This window comes from Aplidium turbinatum, chromosome 14, assembly GCF_918807975.1.
Source record: "Aplidium turbinatum chromosome 14, kaAplTurb1.1, whole genome shotgun sequence".
Taxonomy (NCBI): Eukaryota; Metazoa; Chordata; class Ascidiacea; order Aplousobranchia; family Polyclinidae; genus Aplidium; species Aplidium turbinatum.
Window position 1 is genome coordinate 14,038,309 of NC_137485.1, and position 26,963 is coordinate 14,065,271.

The following is a 26,963-nucleotide window of genomic DNA, read 5'->3' on the forward strand; positions in this document are numbered from 1 at the left end:
CGTTGTCTTTAACTTTCCAGGCCCCTAAAAAGTATCGGCCCTTAAATTTATTCCGGGTCCGGATATAAAAGTATCTCTTGCATTCCCTTCTGCCAACCCTTCTGGTAATAGTACAATAGTTGACGGTGCTCTCTGGTCTCTGCGGTCTATTTCTCAAAGTAAGCTTGCCGGTAAAGAATTGCTGTTAGTTATTCTCTAATTAATAGCTGTTATCTGAACACTGCAAGCTCTTGTCGAAACAAAGACATTAGCCCAGATGTTTACGCTGATGGGTGCTTTTCTAACTGTGAAGCTGAGATTAAATCCCAAAGAACAAGAAAAGTATTTGCGCGGTATCGCTGCAATCACGAAAACTTATTGAAATGGTTATAAATAGAAAATTTGGAGTCTAAAAAATGCAGAAAAATTCTTGCGGTTTTTCAGCTGTCTGTCAATTACATATCTGATAAAGGAAGCAAGATATTACAAAGCTAAGTGCGATCAACAATTGGTTATCTCTGGCATGTGTAAACCTGTCTTGGCAGCCACTGTAGAATCACGGTAAAATTTATCTCTAACTCATCCTGAACACACAATTAAAACTGCGGTTTAATTTACATCCGGTTCAGTGTATAGTTGCTAGCCTGCAAGCAAAGGTTTGGTCATCGAGCCGTCCAAGTTGAATTGTGCCTGCCAGTTGATTCACGGTTTCGAAAGCAAACAAAAAAATGTTTAGGGCGTTTTGCCCAAAGCTATATCCGTGCAGACTAGCTCCGTAAACTAGAGATTTTTTTTTCTTTATAAACATTTCAAACAACTAAAATTTATCAGTAGCAAATAACCCAATCAATTCCTTAGAACAGTGGTTTTCATCCTTTTTGTCTTGGCGGACTCTTTTTGTTACCTTGGATGCGGTCGTAGACCCCTAAAAATCTTTAGCTCAAATTTTTGGTGAGCTATAACCTATCGCGTCTCCTAATGGAAATAAATGTTTCACTAGTTTCGAAGCGACGCACTTAGAAGAATTTGCTGAACTCGCGACGCACCTATGACGATTGATAACATTGACGAAGTTATGTTATGAGCTATATGTTAGCACACCGGGTGAAAAATCAGTAATCTACGGTATAATATATGCTGATTTAATGTTTTCTATGAACTTTATCGAAAATTAATAGAATTTTTGCGACCTTCACATAGAATTTCTCGCTTTTTTATTTGTAATCCATATTTCGTTGTACAGTATTAATCACAGTCATAGCCAAACTGTGAGTGCTGATAAATTGCTGACTAACATTTGCATTTCTAAGATAAACATTCCTGAACAATCTGCTGTCTCAATGAACGTACATATAGCCTTATAAAAAGATTTAACTCTTTTATATGAATTTTGTTAATTAGGAAACCGAACCTTTGTGCAAAGCCCTTTTAAAATTTTAAACGACGCACCATGGCGTCGCAACGCACAGTTTGAGATTCACCATAATATTCAAATAAAGCACAACCAATTTTTAATCGATGTAATTTATTAATCATGCCATAAACTTTCACGAACCCCCTGAAAACACTTCGCAAACTTTTTGGGGGTCCACGGACCCCTGGCTAAGAACCGCTGCCTTAGATCACCCAACAATTTACAAACTCTTTTCAATTACATTTGTGGCTACGCCTTTCGACTTTTTTCCAATTGTATTCGCTTTTAGATAATTAAGAATTCCAGTATTTGAGCTGCGATGATTAACAGGACTCAAGTTATTTTTAGGTAGGTTTTACTAATTTCAGCTCCAAGCTATACATTCAAGCAGGCATTATATAATGCATATAGCTCAAGTTAAGTACTTCTGCATGTTATCAGTGCGCATCACGATTTACAAAAATAACTAGAGTCAAAAATACTAGCAAAGTAGCCTAACTAATTTGTGCATGCCAATTGCCTAGGATGTTCAATCAAAACATAGCTGTTCAGAAAACAGACAGACAAAAAGCGATAAAAATATTACGTTGGTGTTGTATGGTAGGTTACCACTATTTTGGTGTAATAACGCTAAACTCTGTTTTGTAAAGTTGGCCTATACACGTTTTACGTACACCACCCTCTTCACACCGAACAGCTCTGAAGCAATCCAATACTCAATACACAACAATAGACTACTCAGTGTGGGAAACGTTCGTTTGTTCTACATTATCAACATACAACAATCTGATGTCATAGCCCATCTAATACAGTAGTAGCCTACCGTAGCCCACATTACCAATGAAGTGACAACCTCAAAGTATCGCCAAAAGCGATATGCAAAGTCTATAATTTTTTGATAACAAAAAGGGGCGAGTTTTTTTATATCTCCATTAGGTAAAAAGTATCGAAAGCGGTCTCAAAAATTATTAAACATTGCGAAATACTGTATTTATCTCATATCAAAGCATTTGCAACAGCGCTTAGCAAACTCTAATGCGGCAAAACGGTTTGTTTGACAAGCTCAATTGCTTTGGTGGAAGTCGAAATTCTCTCAGCAATTCAAGATGCAGCTTACCGGTAGATCAAGTTTTGTGATTGCTCCCAGACTAATAAACAGCTCGAGTTCAACAAAGCAACTTGACTCGGAGTGAGACGTATGGGATTTTGGTCACGAGTCTCACTGAAAAGGCTTCGGAAACTTATCGCCATTGAGCTATTTCAAGCTATGTGTACAGACAGTACAGTAGCCTACTGCTTTGTTCGACGCCTGAGTGAAATATTTTGGTCGAAAAAAATCAACCCGGGCATAGGTAAAACGAGACTCTGGAAAGTTATGGTAAGCAGTCGAGTACCAATGCGCTCTTTTACTGAAAAGCAAGGTAGTCCAAACCGCACCTCCTTACAAGTTTGAGAAATAACAACTGATTTTGTGCAATCATCAAGAATGGTCCCTTTTATTAAGCTTAGCCTGCCAAGCGATTATCTGCTTTCTGTCCCCGCCCTGCAAATTAGCTTTCATTTGCAATGATTTAACATCTACAAACGTTGATTCAATTAAAAAGGAAGAAATAGCTAGCTGGGTCGCTCACACATCAATTCTGAGTGTTATTGGGCTAGACAGAGCGAACAGGCTACCTGTAAACGGTGTAATGCAGTGAGAGTTTTGCAGAAAGGTTACAGATCCATTGTGATTTTTTTCAATGCTTTTACGCCGTTTTGCTTTCCGCCCAACTTACAAGCATGCGTTTTCCATTCTTTAATAATACCCACAATATTTGTTGAAGATAGAAAGTCATTAGCGTCGATTGCCAAAACAATCACTAGACATTCCGAAAAAAAGACATGCTGTTCTTTGACCAAACTTACTCTGCATTATCAAAACTCTTTACTGCCAATTCAACCGCACTGTCGGTTACCCACACACACCACTCCACCAAACATCCACAAAATTTGTTGATTAAACAGGCGCCTTGTTTCAGGCAAAATAGCTTCGGGCAACATGATATTTTCAAGGCATCAGGTCACTGGGACCACAAGACAAACGTTTTATCTAAAAAATGCTGCCCAATATCTCGTAACTTGAAGACTAAACGAGTTGTCTGTTCCACTTAAGTTAAGTGACAATCTTTTTAGGTGGTGATTTTAAGCGTAAATTAACATGATTTGATTTTCATACCGCGTATAAAATCTGAAACTGCACTTTCATAATCGTTTTTGCTTTATTCAAGCATTCAATCCACAGTATACAAACAAAATACTTGATTGCACTCAATGTAGTATAATCTACCGTCACATATTCTATTACTATCTAATCAACTCAATTCAATCAAATCAACTATATATTCTATCTAATCAACTCTACCAAAGCAAAAAAGTAGCGATGTTCAAAATAATTTTTTGCTTGGTCGAAATTATTTTTTTTTTGTCTATAGCCTTTCGAAATGAAATAAAAGTATTATCTCTCATAAAAAAAAATGCAACAAAACAAAATCAAATGAACGAAATTGTGTGTGCTAAGCAGGGGCGCCGTAAGCGGGGAGCAGAGGGCATCGCCCTCTGCCCTCCATTTTTCTGTGGATGGGGGGAAGGGGGGCAATGGTTCCCTTTTAAGGTCACGTAATCTACTGCACATTTTGCAATAACAATTTCTGCTATTCGCTTTAATCTTTTATTTTTGCCTTAAAATAATATTCACAATACAAAATTCTGAATAACAGTTGGTTACATCATTATAACATACAGTAGCATGATGCCCTTCCGTGCTATTGTTATTTGTATATCGGACACTTATTGTATCATTACTCGATAATGAGCTGATAGATGAGCATTATAGCTATATCTTATCTTAAAACTTTAAAAAACTTTGGCCTTTCAGCAACAAAAGTGCATTTTTTCTTAATTTTGCCCCACCCACCCACCCCAGTCAAAAATCGTTCCGGCGCCCCTGGAGCTAAGTCGCAAAAAGTTTGGAATTATTATTATTTTTACAAATAAAACTAACTGATAAATTCTCCAAAGAGCCTAATGGGAGGCTTTCAATTTCAAACTTTAATTCAGGCGCTTTTTGAGTTCTGTGATTCTGGGACGTCATATTTTTGCTTCGAACTCATAACGAAGCGACAAAGGTCGGAAAGAATTTTTTTCACTGAGGAATTTGTTTCAAACACTGAGAGATATTTTGAAACTTTGAATTATTTTTTGTAATAGGCTACCGTTACGAACAGTGGAAGAAGATGCTTCTAAATAAGCAAAAAGCATAGGCTATTTTAATGCGTGTTGAATGGTTAGTAGCTTCTTTGCAAAAAAACAGCAGGTAGCCTGTTTTGCCATAAGTCAAATTTAATTCCATGGAAGACACTTTGACTGATCATGTTGAGCAAACTCTCTCCCGAAACTACATTAAGATATCAATATATTGTTGTATTTTGTTGTTTAATATACTCTTTTGGCAAGTTATATTTTCAACAATGCTTAAATCTGGAGCACAGTAGGCTAACCTATATTATTGCTTTATAATTCTGTAAAACACTGGCCAGCCAAACAACTTCAGCATGCAAAGAACAAGAGCCCGTTAACAACCTGCCTGTCCAAGCAAGTGGGTTAACAATCAAGTGCAGTTTTGATATTTTCCTTTACATAGATCGCTTAATCTGAGACACGAGTAGGCTACTTTTACTTTCGACCACCTGTTCAGTTAACCACTGTTCTGTTGCGATTGAAAGCCTACATGCTTTCCAATTTTCAGTTGTAATGTGGTTGTAGAAAAAAAGAAAAAAGCGATGCTAAATAAACAAGTCCATCTAATTCTGTAGTCTAAAGGCCAACACAGCGTTAGTGCACAAAGATATATTATGTCCTTTCCTATATATATATCGTACTTCAATAGCCATGCTATGACCTACAGTATAAGACGTAGTTAATAAAGAATTTATCATTTTTTTTTTTTTTTATAAAAGATAGTAACATGTAATTTAGTTTGAAAATGTTTTATGTTTCAAATATGGCTTCTGAGTAAGATTGTGCTGAGCTAATGTTAATTCTATTACATAAATTGTCAAAAAGTGTCAAATGAGGTTTTCTTAAAGCGTCAAGCATGAACAAAAACACGTTTTTTAGAATTGAGACACAGCGTCTGTCACTAAATACAATGACACGTTTTTTTTTAAATTAGGCCTACATCAAGTCTATGCAGGTCTAACATAGTAAACACACTTAGATGAACCGAGCCTAAATAGGCAAAATGTTAAAACAATACGGAGGTTATATGACAACGGGAGTATCTCATTCGATTTCAACATGCTTCATTTATAAGCATTTTATGTAATTAGGTCACTGCAAATGAAATTCGTCACTAAGACGTGAATAAATATTTTCGACAAATTATCTTGCACCACAAATAGTCATGCTGCTTCGGTTAGTCCTATTAAGAAGCGCAATATCTTTTCGCTTTCATGTCTTCCCTGTTTTATTCTTAAACTCTGCAGCTGTTGCACAGATGAGCTCCTTCACGAAATCCTTCTTCATAAAATGAAAACGTTTTCTATAGTGTTTTTTATTTGTAGCCTACATAGGCTATTTCTATTTCGGTAAATAGGGTAGTGCTTAACCTCTTTGAATCAGTTTTTTTATTCTTACTAAAACTCTTCGTCTATATCAAGTTTATCAACTACAGGAGCAATGATTCCAAAGTGGTGCCAAGAAGGAAAAAGGTTAAGAACCACTGATCTACAGTATTTGAACCAATACAGTATATACCGTACAGAATAAGAATCACTGACTCTCAGCTTTGCTTATGAATATTTACAATATTCTTATTATTGCTCAGAGCTTCCTAATTAGCTTTAAGTATTGATTATATGACATATGGTTGGTTATTACGCCAACAAATAAAAATTCAAACTACTAGAAAGTAATTCGATAAAAGTCGCCATTGTTCTTCACTTACTGTACAGTACAGTGTCTTTGGAAGCAATCAAATGCCAAAAAATGACCGTGCAACTACGAGTAGGCCTTCATTGAAATGATTTTTGACAAGGTAGTAAAGTGAAGTTAACGTAGTCTTTTTTTTGAGACATGTCGTTCTTGACCACTATTAGGTCTTCACGTGGAGTAATAAGCATGTGAACTCACGCGCCACAGTGCACTTGAAAAATCCAGATATCCTTCCATGCATTGAACGCAATAAAAATTGAACTTAACAACAGCTGCTTCACTGTCTTGAGACGTGCCCGAATGGTTGAGAACGGCATGTTGGACACCGTAGTACAACTCGACGGATGTTCTATTTTCACTCAAGTCAAGGACGTCTGCAATTCCATAAAGTTGCAAGTTCGATTCCAGCTCCAGATAACATGGATATGCACCACGAATGATTCCAAACAAGTGAAACTCGAGTATGGCGTTTTCTGTTTGATCATGGCTTTGATGATATTGGGCTAAATGAGACCCAACTACTCAATTGTGTGAGAATGTATGTGAGATTTGACTTAGCCTAATTCAGACCACTTTAATTTATTGTTATCGGTTTGCTTTCTATTTTCATCCTTTCACTCTTCTTTAGGTTTCAATAGCTCTCTACCGCACCATTGTGTAAATGGATAGCTACAGCAATTCAAATTGACTCATCTCAGGCGAAAGTCTGCCCGTTTTTGGAGTGTCAATCTATTTTTAACATTTGTTCAATTGGTTTTAATTAAGAAAACTAATCAAAAACTTGTCGTGAGCAGACTACAAGCGCTTATATTGCGCTGTTGCTAAACTCATGGTTTTTAATGGTTAAAAGCTGCCAAATTGCAATTTTTTTCAAGTAAACTGGCAGAAAACCTATTTGTTTAAATTGACTTTTGATTGCATATTTGGTTTTCTAGATTGTACCAACTAAGGTTGATAATGTTTTCCTATCTACTCTAGCTGAAAAAAGTAGCCATGTTGTCTGATTTATTGCAAATTTTCAAATTTATGTTAAACCATTATGGTTTTGCCACCTTTTCCTTTTGTTGGTTTTGTTAATATATTTCTTTTTCACAATATCATTTCTTTTGCATTCTGACAAAAAAAAGAAAAATTGAATTGAATTGAATGTTATTGTTAACAAAACAAGTATTTTCATTAATCATCATCATCATCATTAAGTTCTTTCCTCTCGTCGAAGGCAAAGAAGCGCCAAGTTTGTTGTGAGATTTTTCTATTGCAGTTTTGTAATCAAGTCCTGAACAACCTTTGATATCATTAGTCCAGATTCTTAGTGGTTGGTCACAGCGGTAAACCATAATCTCTTTGTGGGAAAATTGTAACATAAAGTTCCCGGATCCGTTCGTCTGTATGTAATGACCGAAAAGAAACACTCTTCTGAAAACGTCTATTCAAGAATTGTATTTCTGTAACAAATAGCCCACTGGCTGTCGAAATTGGAGTGCAACGCGATACACCACTAAACTTGTCACTACAATGCAGATTACTGAGATAAAGACGGAAATTTCGTCCAGCTGGCAAGCACTAAGCAAACAGTTAAATATTCGACCACTCTTCAAGCAACAATTTTAAAATGACGAGAATAGATTGCAATATCTCAAACGCACGTAAGCAGTTTCTGTGACGTAATAATGATAACCATTATAAAGCTATTCCAGCACCTGTTGGCTTTGGCTCACACCATATCTCGTAATTCAAGATTTAACGATGATGTAATGTTATGCTGCAGCTGCAATGTTTTACAGGTCTTGCAAACGATGGTGCAATCTGCTCATTTTTTAGAAATATTCCATTACGTAATACGTTAAGATTCAGTAGACCTGAACGGTTTTATATGACGTTTGATTTGGTGAACAATTGTCTGGAACAGTGGTCTGTCCCTGTTTCGACTTTCCTTCATTTTTCCTTCTAGTACCGGTAGGCTAGTTGTCTTTGTATAAAGTTATTGTTAATCATATTGCTAAAATAAATCAATTTTCTTGTTTTGATTATTTGTAGAATTTCCATGTTGGTTTGCATTCTAAATAGTAACCTTTCGTTTGTAATTTTTCTGCATTGAGTGTTGATGTTAATTTTGCGTGTTGTTAATTTTTTGTTCATTTTTACGAAGTTGTGTCTTGCTGTTTCTATTCGTCTCAATACACTTCCAAATGCCTCAGCGCTTGAAATCTGGACGCCTTTTTCCGCCATGCTGCAGCTATCTGCAACTCTAACTTCCAAATTTTCGAACAGTGAATGGAAAGAAGTCACTAGACCAATTCAATTCACAGTCCTTCCCAATACCAATACACCACCTGGATCAGAGCTACCTCGGAAGAAATGGATGAAGCTCGATCGCTTGTGGACTGGGGTAGGCCGTTTCAACAGTAACAGGTTTCAATGGGGCCTCGCTGGCTCACCATTTTATTTTATTTATTCGCATCAGACACAAGCTGAGTCGTAGTGTAGCCTCCCATTTTGTGCATGTGACTCAGATTTTCAGACTGCATAGCCTACCAGTACTAATGTCCTGTATACCGACCAATGAATAGACATGTAGACCTAAATAAGTGTGATACCACACAATCCATTGGCTGCTGTGCCTGGATATAACAACGTGACCTGTGGCGGCCTCAAATGCAAGAAGAAGAAGAAGCAAATTTTCTCTAACCAAAATTTGAAAATATCGATATCTCAAAAACTGGAGCCAATTCAAAGAAACGGATGTTATTTTCGAATTTAGTGGCCCAAAATTGCCCAGAAACCGTTAAAATATCTTCGGCACTCAAAAAAATATTTTTTTGTTGTTGGCCGGTGCATATCTTTAGTTAAGCTGCAAGCAAACAATACAAATAATTAAAATAATAAAGGTGCAAACGAGTTAAAATGTTTCACTCCTACTGTGTTAAGAAATTGATGGATATGTCCAACAAAACTCAAAGCAAAATAAAATTAACAGCGAAAATTTCAACTGTCTTATTCTTTCTACGCAGTTTTACTTATTCTGTCTTCCATACCGCAGTGAGGCTAAGTCGGGTAATAATGTGGTGACGTCATAAATCTGATTAAAAACAAGCCCTGTCGCTGAATGAATTGAATAAGCCGTAACATTATTAGAAAACTACGTTCCAAAAGCTTGAGAAAAACTGTTATAGAATAAGTTACGACATGGCCACCTGGAGATGCGGCCTGATTTGTCACATTTTGCAGATTTTGATTACAGCTACTGCTAGTGCTTGACTGACATTTTTTGAGATGTTTTTACTTTTTGCGGTTTCCTAATGACAAAAACTATTTTGTTGCCTTGGGAAAGCAGTAGCCAATGAGAAAAAGTAAGTTGAAAAACGCAAAATCACACTGTTATTGAAATTTGACAGTCTGACTAAAATTTACAAAATCAAATTTTCTTTGTTTTTCAACATGTGAGGATGTTAAAACCTATTGTATCATCTGGGGAAAAGAATAAAGAAAGCGTAAAAATCTAATTTTTAGAAAAATTTATTTAAACGTTCGCCCAAGGTTAGAAAAACCTGAAAATGTCTGCAAAATGTGACAAATCAGGCCGTATCTTTAGGTGGCCATGGTTACGATCATGCTGGTTTGGTGGCCGTGCCTAATTAGCCTATATTCATCGATACATAGGCTATATAAAATTACATCTTGTAGGCTTGGTCACAGCGGTAAACCATAATCTCTTCGTGGGAAAATTGTAACGTAAGATTCCCAAATCCGTTCGTCTGCATGCAATGACCCAAAAATAAACACACTTTCGAAACGTCTATTCAAAAGTGTATTCCAGTAAAATTAGCCCGAGGCTATCGAAATGACTGGTGCAACGCCGTACACCTAAAAACTGTCACTACAATACAAATTACTTGGATAAAAGACGGAACCTTTGTCCAGCTAGCAAGCACTAAGCCAACAGTTAAATGTGCGGCCAACTTTCAAACAATCATTTTACGAATGACCAGAATAGATATCAATATCTCAAATTCACGTAGAAAGTAACTGTGACGCAATAAATGAAAGACAATTATGAAGTCATTCCAACAGGTGTTTAAAGCTGATGTAATATTTCCTGTTTAAACAGGCCCAAACAAGTCCAAACAAGTTTGACACAAGTCTATGAACGATGGTGCAATTTTGGCACATGCTTTAGGAATTTCCATGACGTAATATTCAGTAGACTTGAACGGTTTTTATATGACGTTTGATTTGGTGAAAATTGTCGGGAACATAGCGGCCCCTAGTTATGACAGTCTGACATGGCATAACTAAAAAGAAATGACGACAATTGTGAGCCAATGAATAAAAACACATGATACACAAATTGTTTGAATCACTCACGTTTAAGTTAATACGCAAATACAAAGGGCATGCAAAGAATGAACAGCAATAAGAATAAACACGACGATACATGAAATTGGTACCATAGGTACACGCTAAAATGACGCTATATACAATAGTTGCGATAATAACCGACTGTTCCGGGCTCAGACAAGGGTCGGCCACCGCAGACAAAACCAGGCTCAAACCCTAACACTTAGGTGTTCTTTACGGGGGCGAGGCACGAAATATCCCTCAACACGTAGTCTACTTTCACTTTCCCCGTACTCTCATCATAGTTGCAGACGGCAACTTTGGCTCTACGAACCACAGGCTTCCCTTTCCTAATTTGTGGAACTACCTCATGCACCCTCCCAAGTTGATACTTCCCACGTTTACCAATGTCTTGGAGAGAACCTACCACTACAAGTTGACCAGGCTCCAAATTCTCGGCCATTTTTAGCCATTTTTTCCGGCCCTGAAGACCTGGCAAGTAAAAATCGATCCATTTACTCCAAAACTGCTGAGAAAGTGACAAATTGAACCGATAATCCCTTCTTAATTGGTCACGATCATGTGGTTGCCCAACAGCACAGTATGGGTCTAAGTATGGGGTCAAAAGTGAGGCAGGGGTGATGACAGTAAAATCCCTAGGGTCGTCACTCAAAGGTACCAAAGGGCGTTCGTTCACGATCCGAACGGCACTACTGGTGTACGTAAGCAGTTCAATGAAATTGGGCTTACGAATCGAAGAGTCCAAAATGTGAAAAAAGTATTTGGTCACATCAGCCATGAAACCAAATCTTTCAAGCCGAAATCTAGCCAAGACATCTGCCAGAGGGTTTAACAAGTCAGACAATTCAGGACAAGAAGACATTACATCATTTACACAAGTTCCTCGGAATTCAGATTGTTTTAAAGCCTTCTTCTTTAAAGCAGCAGCTCTATCTGACGCCAACACAAAATTGTTAGGTAAATCAATATCTTCCTTCAACGGTACAGGTATCTCAAATCGACCATCTTTCAACTCAATATTCGGTGCGACAAGTTCTCTAGCCAAAATATCATTGCGAGACAATTCACAGGTTTCATTTTGCAAAGTCAAATCCTGAATGACTTTATTCAGGTCTGCTATTTCCATATCGCGAGACTCAATTTTACGCTGAAAGCCAGAGATGACATCCGACTCTGAAGACGTCTGCACTCTGCACACTTTAGCAACGCTTTCAACTAAGGGTGACTTACCACCACAAGCCAACCAACCGAGAGGAGTGAGCAAAGCATGCGGTTCACTACGATTGTCACCAACACGCTCTTCTTTAGCACACATCAAATAAGCGTTGTCGTTGCCAATCAGTACATCTACAGTACTACAATCATTCAAATGAAACATATTCACGTCATGAAAATGACGGAAACCACTTAAATCTTGTTTATGGGGTAAAGTTTTAACATCGTCAGCCCAAGCTGGGTTAACCACCGAGGTTATATCACAAAACAGTTCATCAGTCTCTAACGACTGGATGTTGAGTTTAACAAGGTCAGCACAAGTAGGTTTCTGACCAGCCAGAGTATCCATTTTAAACGACGCTTTATCATACGGTTTAAGACCAAGTTCGCACACCAAGTCACTCGAAACAAAGGTCAACTGCGAACCAGGATCATGCTGACAATACACCAACTTCGATTTGCCAGTCATTGGATTCAAAACACGAGCAGCAGTAACGCGGTTAAAGGCTGCTTTAACATTTCCAATCTTAACATTACGCACAGGAACTCTGGCACCAGCCTCATCTTTACCGACCAAATCCAGAGAATCACGTGACGTCACATAAAAATCATGCAGAAGAAAATAGTGTTTCCTATCGTTGTTAGGCCCACACTGACGACAGTTGTTTGCATGATTACAGTCCTTAACCATATGCTGGCGCAAACAATTCAAGCATTTGCCAGCTTTCACAATGACATCTCTCCGATCTTTAGGTGTCAAGCGCAAAAATTCTTTACAATTAGACAAAAAATGATATTCAACTTGACCACGTGACGAACAACAAAAACATGCCGGTATGTCACTACGTCTGGCCACACCGCCGCGCGGTGCGCCAACAGCAGTCGAGTACTGCGAACTCCCTGAAATCACATTATCATGGGGTTTTACCGACGTCTGCCTAACCGGACATGAAAGCAATTTTCCTTTGCCAAACTTTTTAAAATGCTGCGACTCACCAGAATCGCCCATTAGCATGATGCTAAAATCAGTCGACTTGCGCGTTTCCTCCCGTACTACAAAATCAAACAAACTCTGAAAAGTAGGTTCCTCAGTGCTACCATACTGATCACCTAAAAAGTCAAGATAACGCTGCTTAGCGTCAAACGGGAGTCGTTTAGCCAAATCCAAAACAAAACGTCCTTCTAATTTATCACGCTGACCATAAGCTTTCGCGTAAAGCAAACACTGCGACAATTCATCTTTAAACTCTTTCAAATCACTGGAAGAGATAGAAGTCAATTTGCTACCATAGCGATACTTTCTAATTTCTGGTTCTGCGAAAAGACCTCCACGAACTCCAAAACGTTGGGACAAGCGAGCTAACGACATTTCTATCCTGTCTTCCTCTGACAAGCCAGGAGTGTCAGAAACCAAATTAGCAATCGTTTGTGCAGCTGTTCTAACACAAGCTGCTTGCAACAAAGTCAAACGAGTTCCCTTAAAGGGCGAAGCTGCCATCAAGGCCATAACACGATTTTTAAAGAAGACAAATGACATATTATTACCATCGTAACCAATCAAGGCCGCCTTATCGAAGAACGTCCTACTATTTTGGTATTCAAAAAAGCAATCCTGCTGTTGAGAACTCGATTTAGCGGGAGAAGACAAGCTATATCCCTTAAGGGGCTGAGTGGGCTCAGTCACATGCACAGCCCGATCACGATCCTCACACACGTTAAAATCAGGAGACGCGATACGCCTCTCACAACCACCCAAATTACGTGTAGCTGGGCGATCAAAAACTAGCGGCGCTGAAAACTGTGAAGGGGGCAAAGCATTACTGCTAATGGCGGCCCCGTGACCTGTACGCTCTGGGGGAGGAGTTCGGTTGTAATTTGCAGACCTTGGCTCTACAGCCTTCGGAAGACCCTTAGCCGCGGCCCCGAGACCTCCTGAAACAGCTGGAAAACATGTGGATTGTACAGGTCCACTTACGGATTGAACAGGCGTCTGGAAAAGGTTAGGTAAATTAAACTGTGATTGATGTTCACTTCTGGAATGCCTAGAAGAGCCCTTCCTAGAGCTACGCCGGGAGCCCAACTCAGAACGATATTCAGCTAAAACTACCTCTTTACGTTGTTCAGCCCTCAACTGAGCGTCTTTGAGTGCGAACTCAGCAGCTCTAGCTTCGGCTCTCGCGGCGGCCTCAGCAGCTCTCGCTTCGGCCTCAGCTCTCGCGGCAGCCTCTGCTCGTGCGGCCTCAGCAGCTCTCGCGTCGGCCTCAGCTCTCGCGGCAGCCTCAGCTCGTATGGCTTCAGCTCTTGCGATGGCCTCAGCAGCTCTTGCTTCGGCCTCAGCTTGGATCTGGAGCTCCTCTCGTCTTAACTGTAGGTTAATTTGTGCAACTATCCGTGACGAGCTCTCAGACATCCTAGTGCTTACATTTGAGGCGCTATCCTCAGGATGTATGTCAGCATCCAACCTATCTGAGAACTCACTTTCTTTTTGTTCGAAGTTATTTTTTAACGAGTTAAATTCGGGATCTACCCTATCACGAAGTTCTGCCAAGATTGCAGAGTTAACAATTTTACTCAAAAGAGCATGGAAATGCCGTAATTCCTCTTCTAAAGTAGATAACTTAGATCTAAAAATTAACAGTTCCTGCTTATCACTCAAAGAACCTAGGGCTACAGAAAGTTTCCCAATTTGAGTCAAAATATCCCGTCTAAGATGCCGGGCCTCTCGAACTGACTTAGCCTCATCGTTAATGGGTCCCTCCCCAGAATGGCCTGCCCGACCGCAAAGAACATCATCAGGCTTAAACTCAGTCGAGTCGACGGCGGTCGAGTCCCTGTCACCACCGAGTGTAGACATATTAAATGTTAGGGCTAAATTTAACAATTAAAAAATTAAGTTACACAAACACACAAATTACAGTAGTTATAAAAAACTTAACTGCAAAGACCGTAAAAATACAAAAAAGAATTTAAATGCACGATACCGTAGCTGTACGAGTATGTGAAGTCCAAACGTCCACAAAACTTGCTTGGATTCTTCCACTTGAATCTTCAAGCACAGATGGATTGCCTTTAATCTTCTTTCTTGCCAATAAATGTCAAAGTTATTTTTCTTCTGTACCAAACTGAGAAGAAATGTCTTTACTTTTTAGCTTAAAGTTCTTCAGTTGCCTACCGAGAAGAAATGTCTTTAATTTTCTTTGCTTCTTTAGACTACCAACCAATAAGATCTTCTTTTATTATTTCTTTGCTTCTAAGTGCTTCTTAGCCTACCAACTACAAACTTCGTCTTTTATTTTTTATGCTGCCTGTGCTTCCGTACAAACACTAGCCAGAGAATCGTCTTTTATTTTTTATGGTCACAGCGGTAAACCATAATCTCTTCGTGGGAAAATTGTAACGTAAGATTCCCAAATCCGTTCGTCTGCATGCAATGACCCAAAAATAAACACACTTTCGAAACGTCTATTCAAAAGTGTATTCCAGTAAAATTAGCCCGAGGCTATCGAAATGACTGGTGCAACGCCGTACACCTAAAAACTGTCACTACAATACAAATTACTTGGATAAAAGACGGAACCTTTGTCCAGCTAGCAAGCACTAAGCCAACAGTTAAATGTGCGGCCAACTTTCAAACAATCATTTTACGAATGACCAGAATAGATATCAATATCTCAAATTCACGTAGAAAGTAACTGTGACGCAATAAATGAAAGACAATTATGAAGTCATTCCAACAGGTGTTTAAAGCTGATGTAATATTTCCTGTTTAAACAGGCCCAAACAAGTCCAAACAAGTTTGACACAAGTCTATGAACGATGGTGCAATTTTGGCACATGCTTTAGGAATTTCCATGACGTAATATTCAGTAGACTTGAACGGTTTTTATATGACGTTTGATTTGGTGAAAATTGTCGGGAACAAGGCTACATGCACGTTTTCAACCATTGGTAGGCCTATTCTATTTTCACAGTAGGCTATCGTTTCTTTTGTGCTTCAACAAAGAAAAATTAATTGAATCTATTACATAAGTGAATTTAATTGTTCTTTTTTGTAGCCTACTTGAGTGTTAGCATGTTTATTTGGCTACTTTGGAACGTTATACTTTTTACTGTTGTTTCTCTGGGCAAGAAACTTTACGAAAATTGCCTCTACTCTACCCAGTGATCGATTTCGAGTAATGGGTCGTAGGCTACCAAATTTAAGTCATAAGTTGAGTAGACAACCAGAAACAGACATTGCCGTCGGCTGCAGTGTGGGTCAGGTGTAGGCTACGTCGGAAGGCGTACACCGATGCATAGCGCTCAAGTCCGCTTTCCCGCAATGCAGGATAAAGATATGACAAACAAAACAAATAGCCTACTCAGTTTTTGCATGGTAGCCTACATCAGTGTTTCTTAAACAGGTGAATGGTTCACCCCAGGGTGAACAAAATTTTTGCAGGGGTGAACCAACCAAAAGGGGTGAATAAGGGTGAACCGTCAGAAATGGATGATAGCTTGCGAGCAGGGCGGATATTCAGAATGTTCCACCTGGGAATTTCCAAAAACAAAATCCATTCTAAGTTTTTCAATTTTTAATCAAAACTAATTGTCTTTTATAAATTTCAATATTTTTTATTGTTTGATTCTTTTATAAATTTCAAAAAACTGACTGAAAACTAAAAAGAGAAATGCACTGAAATGTGTGAACTCATCGATGAGAGTGGCATTAGAAGGACTGAGTCCCACAGGGCTCAGTCTTGGCTCCTCTCCTGTTCAACATATACACCTACGACTTGCCCCCCACCATCTCCAGGAAGTATGCTTACGCAGACGACCTGGCACTCCTGCACTCAGCAGGAAACTGGCAGTCAGTGGAGAGGAACCTCAGCCAAGACATGCAAACACTATCAGCATACCTCCAGAAATGGAAGCTACAGCTCAGCAAGTCAAAGACAGTGTCGGCGGCCTTCCACCTTAACAATCGGGAGGCACAGCGTGAGATAAACATCAACATTGATGGGGAACGCCTGCCCTACTGTGCCGAACCTACATACCTCGGCATAACCCTGGACAGGTCACTCACGTACCGCCGGCACTTGAAGTCACTGCGCAGAAAACTATCTACACGCGTCGCACTTTTGAGGCGATTGGCGGGTTCCGGCTGGGGAGCTGGTGCTAAAACTCTTCGTACAGCTACCCTAGCCCTTGTTCACTCCACCGCTGAGTACTGCGCGCCGGTCTGGTGTCGTAGTTCTCACACCCACCAGATTGATACCGCCATCAACGACGCACTGCGTACTGTGACTGGATGCCTGCGTCCCACTCCAACGGACTGCCTACCCATCCTAGCAGGCATCCAACCCGCTGAGCTACGCCGTAAAGGAGCCACGATTTCTCTCGCCCGCCGCGCTTTGGACCCCGACCATCTCCTCCATGCAGCACTCAAGAGACCACCACCTATAAAGCAGCGGCTGAAATCAAGACGCCCCTTTGTGCCTGCCGCACAACAACTACTTAAGAACGCAGAAGAACTTGGTTTAAGTGCGGCACACTGGACGAACCATATGTGGAACACGGAGTGGCAAAATCACACCTCCACGCTCCGTGACTTCATACCCGACGCCGATCCCCGTCCACCAGGGATGTCCCTCGCAAGGCTTGCGTGGGTCAGGCTTAACCGCCTGCGAACTGGCGTTGGCCGCTTTCGTTCGGAAATGCACAAGTGGGGCCTGGCTCCTTCATCAGAATGCGAGTGTGGTGCCACTGAACAGACTGCAGACCATGTCATCCATCACTGCCTAATCCACCGGCCTCCACACGGTGCGCATGGTCTGAGGGTCCTGGACGACGAGACTGCTGAGTGGCTGAAGATTTCCTGCCCTCCAATTTAGCCTGGAAAGATCGCTCATACGCCATCATCATCATCATCATCCGCGATTTGAAAAACTACTTGCGAAAGTTCAGGAGCATCCTAGTCTAGAGGTTCTCAACCTTTTGAGATTCAAGGACCACTTAAAAAAATTGTGTCTCAGTCACGGACCACTACTCCCCCCCCCCCCCCTATCCTCCCCCCCTTGTAACGAACAAATGTCACTTATTGCTTGCTAAGTCATAAACAGTAGTTGGTTTTTTAGCGCATAGCGTCAACGCATACTTTTTAATGTATTTTTTTCGCTACAACACGCTAATACTTTCCAGCACTGCAGTTGAAAGAATGTTTTCAATGGGCAAAGACATACTGGAACCAAAACACAGCAAAATGTCAGATGAACACTTTCAGATGCTTGTGTATCTTCGTGGAAATTAAAAATAAAACTTGTTTGTGTCGAGTGGTTTATACCGTGTGAATGTTTGGCACCGAGCAAACAAAATTAGTTTACGCTACTGTGTGCGCTGACAACTTTTTTTACCAGTTACGTTGACGCATACGGCGTATGGTTTTTCTAACGTTTGCGTTTACGCTGACGGCGTCAATATTTTTTGTATGCGCGTACATCAATGGCTATTAACTGGGTTAGCGCGACGTGTTTGAACGAGCAGAAGATTTTTCTAAAAACGTAAAAAATGAAATGTTGTTTTTCGATATTTTTGTATTACTGGCACGGTTTAGTCGTACGGATCCATATCACTTCAAGAAGTGGCATACATAGGCTACATAAAGTTGATTTTGGCGCTGTGAAGATGACTGGTAGTTTTCACTAATTAGTATTTAAGGATAGGATAATGTCTTCCCCGTTAGCTGAGTAGTTACGAGTTCGACTCAAGAACAAGCGGTTCGGTTTTCGGGGTGTGCGCTTGAACAACGCATTTCAGGACTGCATTCCATACAGCGGCACCTAGTGAATGGAATACTCACAGAAAACACTTCAAACAATTATAGAAACTTTACTCGGCCAATCTCGGTAGCCACTTTAACAAGTCGAAATTCTGCCACTGCGAATGACTACAATGCAACCGCCAACCAATCAGAACATGTTATAAGAGGCTACCGTCCAATTGTGACCCTTCTAGCACTCATCCAGAGAGTTAATGCTTGTTTTGAACTTTATTTGGTAATTACAGAAAAAGAGCAATAGCAGTGGTGGGAATCGAACCCGCGTCAATGAAAAGACTACTTTCTAACCCTTACCCTAAGCCAACCAGCTGACAAAAAATCCATCACTTGATTTGCTTTCTATCATCTTCTTTTCGCCATTTTTTACGTCACACCGTAGCTTATGATTGGTTGGCGGTTTCATTCTAGTCAAGTTTAGTGGCAGAATTTCGACTTGTTAAAGTGGCTACCGCCAATCTCAGTAACCGGCCCTGCGTCAGTGGTTCCCATTTTTTTTTAGTCACGGACCCCTTTTTTATAAATTTTCAAGCTTATCCCTCAAATTTGCCAAGAATTCGATCAGAAAATGTTGAATGCACAACCTACTAGGCTACTGAGGGATATTTATTGTAGCCTAATATCGGATATAGCCTGCTCTACACATTTGCGGATAAAGAAACAAGTTTGGAGGCATCACATTTATAAGAACGTAAAACTTTCTATGATTTTGGCTACTACTGAAAACAAGGCATTCCTGTGCTGCTGGGTCAATGAAAATTAATCGAGCAAGCAAAGTGAGCGCAAATATTTTGCAAAACGCGAAAAATTACACGTTTTTTCTCCGTTTTAAGGTAGACACATGACCCCTCCTGCATACACATTACACATGACAGCTGCATGAAATTTTGATGAAATAAAGTGTATTAAACGGTAGGCACTTTTACGTATTACACTCAGTGGCGCCGCCAGACCTTCAACAATGGGGGGGCAAAATATTGACAGTGCAAGACAGTAGCGTAGTCAAAATTTTTGAAAGGGGGATGTTGACAGCCGGCGGGCGAAGCCCGATGGTGTGTTCGCCGAAGGCGACACTTAGCGGCGGGGGGCCTGGGGGGCCTCCCCCAGAAAATTTTGAAAAATTACTTTCAGTTTGGTGCATTCTGAGAGCATTTTCAACAAAATTGTGGGTATGAATATTTCTGTAAAATGGTGCTGTCCGGTGGCATAGCAAAAGGATAAGATCATGTTTTCTTCGGCATTTTTCGGAAATAAAGCTAAGTCTCTATGTTTTCTTGCTGCTAATTCCAGACTGAGATATTTGAATGTTTGGTATTGGCAAAACTCGCTCTTTTAATGCAGTTTTGTTTTAGAGACATAGGTTGATTGCTTTTTTTTGCGAGATTATTACAGTTTTATTATTTATCAATTTTCTACTTGGTTGATTCAAAAAGAGATCTTATTCCGGTAACTCACTAACTTTTATGCTCTGAAGTCAACCCAAAGTTTAGAAAATGTAACGTCATAGAGGTCATACATCTTGATGAGTATCAAACAAAAAGCTTTGAGACAATGAAGTTACTTTAGGCTATTTCTGATATATTTAAGTTTTGTATAACGAATAGCTGTTTAGATGTTAATCTAGATCGAACAAGCGATCTCAGCAGTTGCAGATGGCTTGCATCCTTGCACAGTTTGACGAGAAATTACAATGCGGCTTACAATCACGATAATGAGAACCTTATATTTTACTGATCTCCGGAGCTGACGTAAACCTTAAACGTCATGTCGACATATTCTTGATGCCCCCCTTATCGAAAATTGTTCATTGTAATACCGCTTTGAAGGAGGATTACGACTATGAACAAAAGAATAAATTTTAAACTTCATTTTGAATTGAAAAGACATGACGTAATGTCTTCCAACCTTAGTTATATATTTTTTCATTACGTAACGTCTTGTAGGAATAAATTGAAAATCAGTATGATCACTCAAAATGAAAGCAATGGGACTACGAATCCTCACTAAACCAATCAATCAATGGTCTTGTTGCACCGAAGATGACAGCCTTATATTTTACTGATCTCCGGAGCTAACTTTAAGGCATAGATCTGTTGACTCAATGCAAACCCTTTGAAGGTTGGGGGGGAGCCTGTCAATTCAACTTTTTTGTATCAACAGTTGTATCTCTAAAACCACCGAGGCTGCGACTACGAGATTTCTTGACTTTTCCTAACTTTTATTCACCTCTATTGAGCTGAAATTTTGAGCGAATAAAGGTTATAGATTGAGAGATATAAAACATTTCTCAGCACATCCTCTGAAATATTTCATATTCTATTGTTCAAAATTTTCCCACCAGCTGGATGAAAGTAATTAATTTGGCGCATGTCTCGTTAATCCTAACTGTTTCACAGCGTGAAGGGAATTGGCTGTATGTAAAATAATGTAAAAAAAATTGATCACAGCATTACAATGCACGTTCTTCATTACTCTACCAAAATATAATGTGTAAACTCACGCTACAAATTACACTCATAAGTGACCTCAACATTTCAACGTATATGAGCAGTTCTAAAATTCACATAGTTTTAATTTTCGGATATGCTCAGCGTGAATAATTTTACAAAGTAAATCCCAAATTTTGAAACCGTGCCAAAATAACAAAGATATCACTCCTAAAGCAAAAGAAGAATCGGCAGCCCCCCCCCCCCCAAACTGAGCAAGACTCCAGGAGCCCAACCTTCTAAGGGTTAAAAGTCATGTCGACTTATTCTTGATGCCCCCCTTATCGAAAATTGTTCTTTGTAGTACCGCTTTGAAGGTGGATTACGACTATGAACAAAAGAATAAATTTTAAACTTCAATTTGTATTGAAAATACATGACGTAATGTCTTCCAACTTCATCACATTTTTTTTCATTACGTAATATTTACTACCACCAAACCACTTTTGACGATCGAATTTTTTAATTTATTACTCGGTAAAATGTTTAGATGATGTCACGTCATTACGCCGATTTGAAATATAATTTCATTCATGACGTCGTATGGATGAAAAACTTTTACAAGTTTTATACTCTTCTGAGATTAAAGAAGAAACATAAATGATAAATATCGGAGAAATTGAGTCTCCTTTACAACTTAAGAATCGAACAACTCAAAACTGCTGAAACGAAACGTTTTGTTTAAGTGAAAGAATCACTGCAAGCAACCAATGCCAAAATGCGCGCGGAAGAAGTCATGGGAGTGTGAAGTATCAAAAATTTAACAGGTTGTTATTTGTCTACATCAATGTGACGTTAGTTAAAACTTTGAAAAGTCTATATCTTTGCTTCTGTAAAAAATCATTTTATCTACTGTACAATTTAGTCATCAAGGTTTTCAATACTTTTTTTAAAGAGAGAGCTTTTACCCCCCCCCCTTGCAGCTTCAGTTGACTTACTTGAAGTTGGGATCCAAATGTTTAAAAAAAAATATTAATATGTATTAATAAAAAAAAAAATTAAAAAGATGTTGCCCAAAACATTGGGGGGGCAGCTGCCCCGCCTGCCCCCCCCTGTCGGCGCCACTGATTACACTGCCCGAAGAGGTAACCGCAACCATGCGTATCGTATGTGACCACTGGTGTTTTAGTCACAACTTTTCTCATAAACTCCATTGTTTGCAGTCACTACGATTCTTCTTGCACTCAGTTCAGTTGAAGAAAAAATAGTGTTAGCAGAGGGTGGGAATCGAACCCATGCAATCGAAATTACTACTCCTCTGCCCTAAGCATTAGGCAACGCTGGTTGTGGCGATGCATTCAGTTAAATTTCTTTGTATTAAAATCTTTCGATAAAGACGACCAGTTAATCACGTGTTGAGTCATGTCACGCATGATAGCGCTACCAACATCAGCGATGTCGTATGTCACGCATGGTTGCGGTTGCCTTTTCGGGCAGTGTAATACGTAAAAGTGCCTACCGTCTTAAACAGAACATGTCAGACTTGAATGTCTAACCAAAAGGTCTGTGGCATACGAAAACAAACGAAATACGGGACGAAAAAACAAGACACAACAAAAACTATAGAATACGATGACAGTCTGTCTGTCATATTAATTTTCTTTCATTATTTTCTTTCGTTGAGCAAACAATGGAGATTTAAAACTGCTCAAATGCAGGCAATACCAAAATACTCACGGACCCCTTTACATTATCTCACGGAACCCCAAGGAATCCGCTAAATCCCAGCTTCATAACATGTGCTCTACAAGTATGCGAAACTGCCAAGAATAACCGATTAAAGGCTTTGTCAGTCCGAGGATAAAGATTCAATACCAAAGACTAGAAGTGATACTAACCGTTTTATTGGAATAGTCTATGTAAGTTGGCGACATAATGTAACCTACGTGGGAGGAGTGGAGAAAAGCAAGAAACGGCGTCATATTACAATAAACAGGCTGTTTCCCTTTGTTCTTATTACGCAATAGCCTCACTGCAAAACATCGTTGCTTTGACATTAATTTTTATTGGAAAGCGGTGACAATGAAATTTTATTTTTGCAAGATAGGCTACATTCTCTTTGGAGGGCAGATCTAAGCTTTGCAATCAAAAATTAATTATCGGCGGTACGAAACATGACTGACGCAGATGCATAGCTAATTCCACTGTAAGCTCATGCATGCAACCGCAGGTGTGCAGAACCCAAAACTTCGTCTACAATTTCTTTCCTCTAATTTCACTGTAAGCTTGCCCTTTGGTGGAATGAGCACAGTTTTCCAAAGCACCTCAACAACTTTTTGTCGCCAAAAAAAAGGATGCTGTCTTCTTTCTACGAATACCTTTTTAAGGATCCCAGGGCTGGTTAAAAGCATTTGCCTTATAGATAGCATGTGAAAGCAACATGAAATGATAGCACACTGTTGCAAATGCATGTAAGCTACAAACTGATCAGGTAAAAATAATACGGCAAGCAACATTACTTTATTGGCGACAAAACTCGCAACAACACCATCAGGTGATACATTTGCTTTCTGATATTTAGGTAAATTTGCAAAGCATTTATATTTTCAAAATGATCACGATTTTGAAAAGAAAATTGTTTACAAATAACCATTTATAACAAATGATGATGTATAGAAATTTGTCAATACCATTAAGTCAGAAGACAAGAAACCCTGCAGTAAATATGATATGTCTAACAATGGGCTACATACATTCACAATACACTCAACAATTGGGAGATGTTGCCTGAATTGCTGCCTCATAAGCAAGAAGACAATACACTGAGAAATTATACACCTCCAGATAATGAACAAGTATCTATATTCAACATTTTTATTTATAAAACGCAGCTGGAGTAGGCTATGTCAAATGATGAATGCCAGCAACTTGACACAAGAAAAACTCAAAGTTGTTTAAGTATCTTTAATTAGGGCAGTTCGAAACTTGCTTTTCTAGAGTCGAAAAAATCTTAAGTTCGAAATAGAATCAAGACATCAAAGATTATGTCAAAACCAATGTTTTCTAAATACATAACACATATGAATAGACTATATAGATATGTTATAAATTCACAACAAAGACGTTTTGTTTCTTTGAAATTGAGGAAACCAACGCAAGCCATTTAGAATAGAAACGAAATACTTTTGTTGCACCTATGATGATAATTGTGTAGATGGGCGAAAAATGGATATGGCTTATGACAAATACCTACGGAATCAGTCGTGAGATTGCTACAATATCTACAACGAAAATAATCAAACAATGACAGGAAACAAACAAGCTCCTTTTTTCTTTCGTCTTTCACCTCCTTAACAGCAACACATATTTCGGTTTTCATGAAAGGTGGCACAAACTGCAAGCACAGAAAAACCAGGAACGAAAAAAATTAAATTACTCTTTTTTAAATATCAATATGCTCCCCTCAAGATAAATTCCATCAAAAGCAAACTGAGGTCATACCGGTGCTTCATATTTTTCTTTGTAATGAATATGTTTATCAAGGATGCAACCTACAGTATACATTAAGAAATGACGAATGGCTGTAAAGTTCTAATAGGTTCTTGTCTTGCAACGACAAAAGGATTATTGGTCCATGCTCAGAAAACTAAAAAAAATCGCTTTAATGTTTAAATCAGAAATAAACAGTTTTCGTATTAATTGGGACGTTGACTTGACGTTTTCAAATACAATGTTGCATATTCAGTGATGATTAGGATTTTTATTACTTTAGCGATTATCATACAAGTAAATAAAAATCCAGCAAAACTTAAATCTCGTTTGATTCTTTGTAGGACAAAAAAAAAATAATCAAACTTTATGAATATGTTGAATGTGCCCAAACTGTAGCCTACACATAGTGGTTCATCGAAAATGCCAATGCGTTTTCTTTTTTCCTGTAATTATTCGAAAAGCATTTTCGTTTTGGTAGGAAGATTAAAGATACCCAAGAAAAGCAGCAAATAAAGCGAGTTTTAATTTCTATTTCAGAAGGGCTTTCATCCCGTCACTCGATGCAGCAGCGAAATAAGTTGATCCATCTGGGCATGTCCCATTCTTCTTTGCGCCATTTTTGATCAATACTTTCACTGCCATAGTGTGATCTTCCCAAATAGCTGCTAGTATGGGCGTAATCCCGTGTGAGCTCGCTTGGTCAACAGATGCTCCTTTTTTTAATAAATATTCAATCACTTCGACTTGTCCATAGTCAGCAGCCGACACTAAAATGGGTGTCCCATTCACCACAGCATTGGCATCAAAAGACTTGCTCTTTAAACTCTCCAAGTCACCATTTCTTACCGCCCAAAGAAGTTCATCACCCATGGTTATTTATTTAGATAAGTGCCTTTATCTAACGTTTTTTCCTAAACACACAAAACATAAGCACGGATGATTATTATATTTCGAATAAAGTTGACTTGGTGTGTCACATTGACAGCCATTGAGGCAAAACAGACATATTCAAACAAAGTATGAATATCAATACAATTTAAAAACTGTTGTCTAACAATAAACACCAATTTAAATAAGTGTTAGAAATTTGTTATTTTTCTTGCATTTGTTTGTTAGAATATTTCCCAATAGGAATCAACCGTAAAAGTTCATACATTTCTCCATACTTCATACCAAGCGCGGAAATGAGAATATAAGATTCTTATTATACTAAGCCTTCGAGCTTAACAAAGTAGGGAAGCAAGCTCCTTTCTCTTGGTTGCCTTCCCTTCAGCAATTAAGCCCACTTTATTTAATACATTCTAGGTAGAATTGAACGAAGTATAAGAACCACTACAGTGAGTAGATATTAATAGTAACGACTGAATAGAAATCATCTAATCCACTGTATCTTCCCAACGTACCGCTTGAACAAAAATTATGAAATAAAACTTTTCAAGGTACATAAAGTAGACTTTTATGAGGATGAAAACATATTAATATTATTCTTGTTTTTGATATTTGTTGCAGAATAAAGTCATTCTAAAGCAGAATACACAGTTACACACCAAAGCAACTGATGAGGTTCAGTTGTAAAATTCTACTAAACAAAGACAACCTTCCTGCACATGAAACAACTTTGTCTATGTCAAGAATCAGCCGCTTTCAAAGCTGGTCTTTATTCTGTTATTTAGGTCTTAGAACTAAATAATACCATTCAGACTTTAGTTTTTTTTTACGAAAATACACATTATGTGGCCCACAATCACATATGACTTTGGTCAAAAACAACAACTTAGAAAAATGTTGCCATAATTTGTAAGACTCTTTAATCTTTTCTTTATCGGCCTATTTTGCTTCAACATGAACATGCTTTAAATAGTAATGGCATCCACTCCATTGCAGGCACTTTCTAATAATATTGACCTATATTATCACAAGAAGACCAGCTAACTCGGGGTAGAAGTAAATATTCGTAATCCATGCATCTTTGAAACTTCATCTTTCAAAGCGGTGGTCACCAGTTTATGCTGCTGAACAGTTCTCTTACCAGAAAATTCTTCAGATTCTATATGGACTTCATACATATCCCCACAACCACCGGAAATATCATTTACTTTTACGCTGATTGCTTTTGGAAAGCTTTGTTTCAAAATGCTGGAAATTTTCATTTCTCCTTCAGTTAGTCTTTGCTCATTACTGTAAGATCTTGTTGGTGCCTGTTGAAGAACTTGTGTCTTTTTTACGTAAGATGTTTTAACATTCTCCCACAGCAAGTAATTGCGAAGGCCTACACGAAGATAGTTGATGG

At 38.8% G+C, this 26,963-nt stretch overlaps 1 protein-coding gene across 1 annotated transcript; it reads right to left on the bottom strand.

Moving 5' to 3' along the window:
* Positions 1–23,118: 23,118 nt before the first annotated feature.
* LOC145782771 (myotrophin homolog) lies at positions 23,119–26,597 on the bottom strand. The gene has a single exon (XM_082594532.1). It carries the CDS (start codon positions 25,541–25,543, stop codon positions 25,202–25,204), a length of 342 nt encoding a protein of 113 aa, XP_082450658.1. The 5' UTR covers positions 25,544–26,597; the 3' UTR covers positions 23,119–25,201.
* Between the last annotated feature and the right edge of the window lie 366 nt (positions 26,598–26,963).

Bases quoted from the DNA above. Each gene is read 5' to 3' on its own strand.
- LOC145782771 (XM_082594532.1), bottom strand. From the start codon at position 25,543: ATGGGTGATGAACTTCTTTGGGCGGTAAGAAATGGTGACTTGGAGAGT.